At 23.6% G+C, this 11,176-nt stretch overlaps 1 protein-coding gene across 1 annotated transcript; it reads right to left on the reverse strand.

The window, feature by feature from the left end:
* Positions 1-4,259: 4,259 nt before the first annotated feature.
* LOC126909457 (angiopoietin-1 receptor-like) lies at positions 4,260-11,176 on the reverse strand (the record flags this gene model as incomplete). Its single annotated transcript, XM_050691879.1, is given in 11 exon segments — positions 4,260-4,487; positions 4,576-4,787; positions 5,745-5,817; positions 5,898-6,142; positions 6,497-6,662; positions 7,726-7,865; positions 7,942-8,137; positions 8,210-8,331; positions 8,472-8,706; positions 8,766-8,836; positions 11,095-11,176. Coding segments are annotated over 11 exon segments (1,647 nt in total), but the record flags the coding sequence as incomplete, so codon positions are not given.

Genomic DNA, 11,176 nt, shown 5'->3' on the forward strand with positions numbered 1-11,176 from the left:
ATGTGTAAAAATATATATTGTAAAATAAAGGGAAGTATAAAGTATATTGTATAACTGAAATAATATCATAAAATAAAAAAAATAACACGTTTCCAATTATTTGGACTATTTCATTAAAGAAATCTGTCAAAAGCGCCGACTTTTCTTCGCGTTTCCTAGATTTCTCTACATGCTCTCTTGTTGCTTTTGTTTTTTCAGTTATTTGCTACTTGATATTAAGCCAATTCATACCTATTGAATGTTATCATTCAACCATATTGTTTGAATTTTATGTAGATGAAGTACACTCTAGAATGTAAAAACAGTGTTTTGATAGCAAAAACAATTATTATTAAAATTATCCACATTTCATACATTTAAAAAACATTATTTTTTGAGATAACTATTTTGTACGAGGCAGCAAGACCGTAAAACGTCTAATTGTGCACTGCAATGGAATGTCGTAATACCTTATGCCTGTTTAAATCGCTATTATTGAACCAGAAATGGGTCACCTGGGGATGACAGTTAACTATACATCCAATAAGTAACGAGAATAGACAATAATTAAATAACAAATAAACACATATATTAGAAGTTCTTCAAAGAGTATCTTAAATTTAAGGGGAAACGGGGGGCTCTTAAATACCAATGGCCGGCGAAGTGACATAAAACAAAATAATTAAACCCAATTAAAATAAAGTATAAATAACATTAAAAAATAATATAAATTCAGCTGAATAGATGAAGTTATTAATAGTGATGAGTGGACTGTATGATGGTGTTATATTTAATATTAATGATCACTTTTATTATATGATAAAAACAGTTTCAAATATTTATCATATTTATTAACTTTAGATGAGTAAATAATGAATTAAATTAATTTCAACATAATAAAATTTTCAAAAATTAACAACCATATGTTATTTTTAATTCATTTTAAGAATATAAATTCATATTGTAGTATAATTTGGATTTTCGGCTAGTCGGGTTTTTGTCCACATTTAAATTAATTAATTTTATACAAAATGTAAATAAAGTCTCCTAAATAACTTAAAAATCTTGTCTTATTATATATTGTTAATGAAAGAAGAATATTTTCACTAACTTTAATAAAATCATTATTTAAGAATTGTGTAATATTAGGAATTTAATCCAAAATACTACTGGTTTATGTAAAAACTCTTGTTTATTTAGAATTAGCTTTAATTTAATTTTTTTAAATGTACTAAATTTCAAAAAAAAAAAAATATAATAATGTGTATTTTAAAATTTTAAACATATAATCATGTAAATTTATTTTAATTAGCTTACGACGTATTTTAAGGGACTAAGAAAATGTAACTTTAAATCAACTAGAGAAAAGTTGTAAATATAAAAAAAATAAAATAATCATAATATTCAATAATATGTAAATAAATTAGTGTAATGATCTCAATTCATAAACAAAATTTTCCTTCTATCATTATGCATTTTTTTTATTTTTATTCATTGTAAAAATTTGTCTATTTATTATAGCTGTGATATTAAATATTAAATAATATTTTCTGATATCTTTACACCATGTTAAAAAGCAATAGCTTATAATATTACTAAAATTGTACATTTTATTTAAGTAATTATTTATTTATAAAACAAAAACAAAAAAAACCTAATTCGTTTTGCAAAAACATTATAAATTCAAGAAATAAATTCTTTAATTTCATGACTTCAATTTTTTTAATAACGTGTTTAATTTTTAGGTGTTTCATTTATTTCAATTCTTTGTCATCATTTCTATTTATTATACTTTGAAAAACAAAACAAAATAAAAGAATAAAATTTTTTATCATATTTAATTATTTTATGACTAAATTCATAACATTTTTATCATTCACTTATACTTATCATTTTATTATTTTATACTATATTTTAAATATTACATTAGCTTAAACTTATTAACTCATACTTTTATTATCTTATTATTTACCATTTATAAAATATTTAATTACTTTATTTTAATACCTACTATTATAATATATAACAATTATTTTCATTTAATTTCTAAATTACTAAGATTTAACAAAAACTATATAAAAAAAAGGAAAATTACTTGTAAACTTTATATTTAATGTAACATTTATTTGAATTAGTTTAAGTATGTTCATATAATGTGCACATTTTTAGGGTAATCAAAATAACCATTTATGAACATATGATTCAAACCAGTCCCCTAAAATTCATTAACCACGCCCACGTCAGGGTTTCTATCATAATTAACCAATCACAAATAATTATCCAACATCTCAGGAATTTCAATAGAGATCGCTAGCTTACTTTAGCAGGCATATATAATTGTCTAAGTAGTGATATCCTCTGCCTGTTTACTCGCTAGTCATAAAGGACAATGCCAATTACCTTCGGGTAACGTGTAGGCAGTTTAGGTAAAGAGTATTACTAAATTTATAAAAAAATATTTTTGAAGTGCGCTATATCCGTCGACAAGCCATNAAATATTTTTGAAGTGTGCTATATCCGTCGACAAGCCAGTTCTAGGACTAGTAGTCCGGATACAGTTCATTACAAGATATATAGTTCGTAAGGTAAGAAACTACACCTTGGAAATATCCTCTGCGTGTGTTTACTCGCTAGTTATAAAGGACTATGCCAATTATCTTTAGGTAACGTGTATAGTTGGCTTAAAAGATAGTTAAACGTGTATTAAAATAATATTTAATATATATTAACGAGATCAACTGTATCCGCGCCAGCCAAGGCTTTATGCTGAGAAACGCTGGGGTAACACAGTTTTGTTAATTATATTTTTAATATAAATATACATATTCTTATAATTATATTTTGACAAGTTCAAAGTAAATTTTAAGAATATCGATATCAACTATAGGGAATTCATTGAAAATATTATTAGTAAAAACATAGTGTAATATAAAAAGAGTTTAAAAAGTATAAAAAAAAAGTAACAAATCATGATAGAAGCAGGTCCCATTGTAGAGAATCTTTGTTTTTTAAATCTAATATGCACACAAAAGCTAATTAATCTAAATAAACGCAAGACCTTAATAAGGTCTTATTGTTTATAAGGTCACCTTATAACTACTTGGGGTCGGCCAAACAATTCTTAACACTAAAACGAAAAATCACCATAAAATTAACTCAATCAACTATTAAAGAAAATAAAGGTAAGTGCGAATATTTATTTGCATGCTTTACTTCTTAAAAATTCATGTAATAAACAAGATTAAGAATAAGAATAAGTTGGATAGAGATATTTTATTATTTTATAACTCAACATAGTTCGACCCCGAGATACCACTTCATCCTTAACTCCCTTATTATTTAAAATACTCATATTTACTACACATACTATTTTCCCTACACCCCCTTTATATTTTTGTTTATTACTATATAATTTGATTTCATAAAACTTAAGATACTATTTTTATATCACATTAAAATAAAAAAGTACATGTTTTATTAACAAAATAATAACCTATCATATATCAATTTTTATTATTTTTAATATTCATTTTATCATTAGTAGTATAACCTTATAATGTAAGAATAAGTCTTTTAAAAATTACACGAGAATAGTTATCAATTATTAATCAAATAACATCAATTCTTTAGCGATTATACAAGTTTCAATCTAATAGTATTAAATATTATATAAAATTAACATTCGAGATAGGATAATTATCACGGAAAAAAATTTATACCTATAACTAATAATTTGTATATAAAGATTATTTTACTACTTTGCTTCTCTAATGAACAAAGGCCACCATTTGATACCGTATAATAAATGCGACAAATTTCAATTTTTTACGAATTTCAAATACTCTAGAATTTTAACTACAAGACATTAAATAGAATATTCTTCATCTAAATTATTTTTTATAATTTACTCTATAATATGGTTATCATAATTTTATTTAAACAGTTCTAGTATTTGTTTTTTTAATTTTATATTTTTTAACAAAATAAAAAATATATAATTTTATTGTATCATTATAGTTCTAAGCTGTAAAAAGTTTTAGAACTAGAAAGTGACGAAAAATTTTCAGTATAAGGTTATAGGATTCATCAGAATATTGTGGGATATGTTATATTTCATAATTCAGTTTTTATTTCATTGAAATTTTCAATTGTTATTTAATTTTTCTTAATGTTTGAAAATTATAGTAAACATAAATAATACGAATAATAAAATATTTATAGTTATATTATGCATAATATTTATCATTATACTTGATATTAATAAATAAATATAATAAACTTTTATTTTGTCTATTATAAGTACAAAAAATTAATATAATAGTCACATTTATATTGAAAAACGAGTTATTTACTCTATTTTAATTTTAAATTGTCATGAACACTTGGTAAATGACTCGATATTTTTAATCAATCAGTGTTGTAACGTGAATTCTTTTAACTTGACTATACCATGAAGTTTTTGACAGCACACCGATTGCATAAGTTGAACCAGGCTTTAAGTTACCTAGCTAAAAATGTACATTATTTAATATATTATAGAATTTTATTTTATCGAGAATCTTTAATTCGATTTGATATGTTTTTTATTCTGCGTACCTTATAAGTATAAGTCGGCTTTTCTTCGGTAACTAATAGTTCAATAGGCGGATAACTAGTACAACATGAATCAATATCTATTGCAGAAACTTCTTCTGCGTTTATTATAAACGAATTAAGTGCACCGTTAAACATCCAAGGGATGTTCCATTCTAGGGAAATGTTGTTGGTGCCGACATAAGTAATCGTCAAATTTCCAGGTTCATCTGGAACTGAAAAAATAAAATATTATAGAAACTCAATAGCTACAAAATAACATATGCTAGTAAATATCAATGAAAAAAGTTTACTATAAAATTATACTACGCTTGCACGTATAATTAGTTTAAAAATTAACTTTTTGTGCATAAAACTATCGAAATTATAATTTTGCCAATTCCAAAGAATTAGTTTCAACAGAAAATTTTGGCCGACATAAATATGAAAATGATGGGGTGCTAAAATTATGTTATGCTCGCAAACTCGCGGAGTCTTGTTTTGACATTCTCATAAACACATTTAATGTTCTATTTAAATAAAGAATGCATACATTTTTAAATATATTTTCAAAACTATACAGGATGGCCCACCACTCACTGACAACTTAAATACTTTTGATCCAGTTAATATTTTTAGCTGATTTTTTTTTAAATAATAGTTATACGTTAGGTCTATAGCTATATCTCAATAATTAATTTTTTTACATTTTATTAAAAATATTAATTATTTTTAAATTTTAAATGAAAAGATAGCGTTTTCTTCTGTCCTTTTCTTTAATACGTATTTCAATGTTTAATACCGTAAAATAATATATGAAAATTCAAATTTTCATAAACTTTAAAACGCTACAGAATATTTACTATTGAATATTAATAAGATATTTTTTTACTAAAATTTTTCTTAAATTCTACTCTACAAAATAGCTATCTTAGATTTTTTTTTTACATTTTATTTAAAATTTAAAAATAATTAATATTTTTAATAAAATGTAAAAAAATTAATTATTGAGATATAGCTATAGACCTAACGTATAACTATTATTTAAAAAAAAAATCAGCTAAAAATATTAACTGGATCAAAAGTTATTTAAGTTGTCAGTGAGTGGTGGGCCACTCTGTATATTATGATCAATTTTTTTTATAAGTAACTCAATTGGTTAGAACTTTAAAATTTAATATTTTTATTCTTACTTCCGTCGACAGTATTAAAATCTTCAGATGCCACTAATCCACCATTAGGATAATCTAAAGATTTGGCTTTTATCTTTGGTTATAAAAAATCATATTATTAGTTTATCATATAGTAACTATGTTATAGTAAATAGACAATAGTTTGAAAATTACTTTAATAGTGTACTGGGTGCTTGGTGTTAAATTATCTATAGTTTCACAATACATATCTGGCCATGCAGTACATCTCGATGGAACTTCGATTGTTATTTGTTTGGAATTAACTTTATAATAAGAAGCAATTAAATGAATTATAAAACCATTTATATCAGACTCGTTATCGTAACTCCATCTCAAACCTATAGTTTTCGTTTTTGAATTTTTTTTGTAAACTGATAAATTTTCTATTGCAGGTAAAACTAAAAATTTTAAATAATTCGAGTTATTTAAGTAAATTCATTAAAAATAAATATAAACTCTATCTTTAATTAAAAAAACAATTCAAAAGTTATGTGGTAAGTAATCTTTGCACTCAATTTCGAAATGTACTATATATTTAGCTTGTACTGAAATGGTAAAATAAAATAATTTAAATAAAAATTTTTCTCTCTACTTAAGCCATTGGCTTAGAAAGTACATACATTATTTATTTACTTTCATCAAATATCCAAATAACTATTTTACGTCATGATGTTTTAACGCATCAAAAAATTCAATGTGTATTGCTTTTATATTTAACTTAATTTATATAATATTCTTTGAAATCATCTTACACTTCGATTTTGTTTGAAAGGGTACTTTTAACATAAAGTTTTCATTATATCCTTTTTTCGTTTTTATATAAACTTCTAGAACATATGATGTATTCGGCATTAAATTGTTAAATTCTATTGAAGTATCGTCAGTTTCATTTTCTATAATAGTGTCTTGTGCTAAATTCTGAAGTAAAAATATGATCGACAAAAGTTAGTTATATTAATATTTAATAATAATATGTTATATATAAAATTGAAATGTTTATTACAATTGTTTTGAAAAATTACATATGGAAATAAAACCCAAAATAAATCATTTATAATTATGTCGAAGTGCATTAAAAATGTCAAGTTACGTTAAACTCGTTTTTAATATAACATTACAACATATTTAAACGTCAAATGAAAAAAATTTTTTTATCCGAATCCTGTTATAAGACATTTGAGTTAGAGTGGATCCTAAAAATTAAAACTTTTGATTTGATTTGTAGCACTTAATTATAAGTTACTCGACTAATTGAAAAGAATAAGTCACAAATATTTTGTAAATTACTATAGGATACTCGACTTAGAAGTAAAAAAACCAACTAAATTGTGAAATAATTGTCATAAGTAAAATTGAATATTAACAGTGTGGAATTTTCAACACGTATCAGTATCAAAAAGTACATAAAGCTGTTAAGTACTTTTTAAAAGCTCACAAATAACCATATAAACAATTTTTTTATAAAAATAAAACTGTAAATTTTCCGAGTTTTTTTAATTTTACGTATATTTTTATCATGATTACATTTTCATTAGCTTTTATTCTGAAAAATTCCGATCAAAATCAAATTTAAATATTTATAAAAATAGTTTTATTTAACATATAAAATTTAAATTTTGCGCAACTTTTTTTAGCATCAACAAATTAAATTATTAAAGTTTAAAAAAAAATTATTTTTCACATTATATAATTATTTAATTGTTTAATTATTGCTTAATTATCTCAAAAACTAGACGTGATGGAAAAAATCTATATCCTAGATACGGGAATCAACGTCAAAAATAAAATGATTGTTAAAATTATTAACAGAATTAGATTATAGCGAAAACAACTATGCGTTTTGTTCGTATACGTATTTTCCTCGTTATCTAGTCTATATATTTTACTTTATTCGGAAATGTGCCTTTAAAATATATTTTATATTTAAATGCTATTCAGAAATTAATAATTTAAAATGATTTTTTGAAATTTGATTTAATACCTTTAATTTGTAATAAAAGCCTGTTTGAAAACCATTCACCTTGACACATTGATTTTTATCTACTAGCCATTTTATTGATGCCGTTTGGTTACTCACATAAAATGTGCCATTATTGTCTAACACAGGAGAAGTTCGTGGTGCTAAAAAAGACACAAATCAGCGATAAGAAAAATATTATTTTGTATTATATATTTAAATAAAAACGTCAATATTCACTTGAAGGTGCAGTCATCGCGTATATAATGTTTTCATTTTCACTATAATTATAACCATTTGTAATAGGCTCAACTTTTATGATATATTGGGAGTTTGGTATAAGACCGAACAAATAGTATTCAGTAACATTGTGTACTATAATTTCTTTCCAGTTATTGTTTATAATATTATATGAACAACTGAAATGCCGATTTACCTAAAATTGTAATAAATTTATAACAGAGTTTTAGATTAGAAAATAAAGAAAAATATGCTTTGTTCAATTAACCTTGTATTTAATTTTATAATTTATTTCTGAATTTATTAGTTCACCTAGTTTCCATGATAAAAGTAAGGAACTGTCAGAGTTTTGACCGAACAACACTGAAATGTCTTCAATATCAATCAATTCTGTTAAAAATATTAATTAACCTATTGAAGTTACTGTATTTTGGTAAAAAGTTTTATATACTTTGATAATCTTACCAAAAGTTTCTGTAGTCGCATATTTTACATCTGAAACATTGATTNATATACTTTGATAATCTCACCAAAAGTTTCTGTAGTCGCATATTTTACATCTGAAACATTGATTAAACCCAAAATCGTTTGTCCTATTAATTGTACAGCATATGTATGAGATGGTATTAAATTATTAAAAACGTATTCATTATCCTTAATTAGTATCTCCTCTTGAAATAACGAATTTTCGTTCCGTGTTAAATTAGACATTAATTTTAAAATAAATGATGTGATATTGCACTCGTTGGCATCGTTTTTTCTTAACTAAAATATCGATGAAGTGTAAATTAATATATTAATATAATTAATATTTTATGTTTTACTTTTTCCCAAGTAACGGTGATATTGTCGGTTCCTGGAGTAAGTTTCATTCCGTGGTTAATTTTTTTTGGATCTAAAACACATTTAAAAGATTTTCTTAAATTAAAATTTAACGTAGTTTTTATAAACACGCTGATAGCATTTGTTCTGGATAGAAGTGTATTCGAAATATTGAGTAATAATATTTGAGTGTCATAAAATACACAAATATTTTTATTATTTTTTTATAATTATTTAAAATGAGTTTATCAAAAAATAATTCTGGTACCCCGATTAAAAATAACCAGCCATTTAGTACTTCTTTGAACAATATCACTTCTCAGCGCCGTGAGCTTTCTTAAAAGACATCAATAAATTTCTAAAATCGTTGAATACCTCTATTAAAACTAAATTTGATTTTCTCCATGAAAATTATCTAAATACGGAATATTGGTTCAGTAAATTGAAAGTTTTGTTATGTAACATAACATCAAATTATTGGGCTGAGTTGGAAAGTCTTGGAATGACAAAATATAAACTATGCAAAATATAACTCTACTTAGTATTACCTGTGTATGCATAGGGGGAATAAATAAGGATACTCATGGTCTCAGAAATTATTGAAAATTAAAAATTTTTGTAAAGAAAAATATTGTAAAAATCTATACAATAATTTGTAGTTAAATAATTTTTTATTCATGCCTTCAGGTAAAAACAAGTTTACTATCATATATTGTTGAACAACCAGTGTTGAAAATTTTTTTGATAACTACCCAAGTAATAAATTATGGGCCATTAAAACAGATTATTGTTTCCTCCAGTTATATGAACACCAAATTAATTATTATTTTTACTTTGAATCTAAATCTTTAATCAATTTTAAAAAATGAATGGTTTAAAATAAAATAATTATAAGAACAAAATTGTTTGTAACTTTTATCTTCGATGCGAAGCTGAGAAGGTATTAATTTTATTATAATATGTTAATTTATTTAAATTTTTTTAATATCTGTCGCCATTTTTTCTCAGCTCTCAGCGGACCGATTTTTTTCAGCCATACGTCAAAAAATCATAAATCATATCTAGTTGCAGTCATTATCCTTAAACACTCTCGTTCCCTGTACATGGAAGAAATATCCCCAAAAAGGTTTATTTTTAAAATCGGTAAATTTCGACATTTTTTAAAATTTTTTAAATCTGAAGGAAACAAAATCATTTTTTTTAAAATCATAACCTTTAGGTATTTCCTATTCATTTGGTATATTATTGAATATCTGACCCTTTAACACAGTGGGGATTAATAGCAACATTTACATAAAAATTCAACTTTATAAACTTTTCAAAATGCTCCGGAAATATTTCAAAAATATTTTTAATTAAAATATATGTTGCGTACTCTAAGTTAAAAAAAAAAATTGCCCCCATGATTTCTATGTGCAAAAGGCTACCATATTTAAAAAATATGCTATTTTTATGTTAAACTATTCGATTTTATATTTTCAACTTGATATTGTTATGACTTTTTGAAAATGTATGTATCCATACAATTGTTTTGTGTACTTGGTAAACACATATTCTTTTATCTGAAATATTTTTTTTTTATTTAAAATGCCCTATAAAAGGGATGCTACAGTGATGGGGCCGCTGATTTTCATAAATGCTATTTGAATGAAATTTACATTGAATGATTTATAAGTTTAATGCATCAATAATTACTTGTTATAGTAATTAAACTTAGTATGAAATTTATATTGAATAATTTAGTATTGTAAATTTTACGAAAAAATTATAAAAAGTTATTGTATACATAATGATTCTTTTAATATTAGCTATGTTAAGAAAATCCTTTATGGTATTTTTTAGTTTCATATGTTTTTTGATTTATCAATTAGAATAATTTTTTAAATTCATCATATATACCTTATTAATGTATCAACATTATTTCTTTTAAAGTCAACATACATATTTAACTAGCTTCTAAATAATAAAACTTATAATTAGAATATATATATAAGGAAATAGAATTTCTTGTTGCTTTTTGAATAATTCAATAATTTCTTATAAAAATCAAACACTGTCTACAGATTTGCATCGAAGCGTCTTTTATTTTAGTGTTTTTAATCAATGCCAGATATCATCTATAATTGAACCAACTATGCTACGTTCCCACTGTTCTTGGTGTTCCATAATGTGTATAATTTGTATTTTAATTAATATTTAAGGATTTCGACTGAACTTTTTAATCTATTGGGAGTTATTACTGTATTTTTTTTCTTATTGAAATAAATAAATAAACATATATACAAATATAGATATTGTAACATGTTAAAGGTTTATCATATAAATACTTACTAAAGCATTGTGTGAAATAGTTAGCAGTGTTTATATCATCTTTATTTGAGTTTCCGTCTTTTGTAATCAATATTACACCAAC

Source organism: Daktulosphaira vitifoliae, unplaced genomic scaffold (genome assembly GCF_025091365.1).
Source record: "Daktulosphaira vitifoliae isolate Bord-2020 unplaced genomic scaffold, ASM2509136v1 Scaffold_406, whole genome shotgun sequence".
Classification (NCBI taxonomy): domain Eukaryota; kingdom Metazoa; phylum Arthropoda; class Insecta; order Hemiptera; family Phylloxeridae; genus Daktulosphaira; species Daktulosphaira vitifoliae.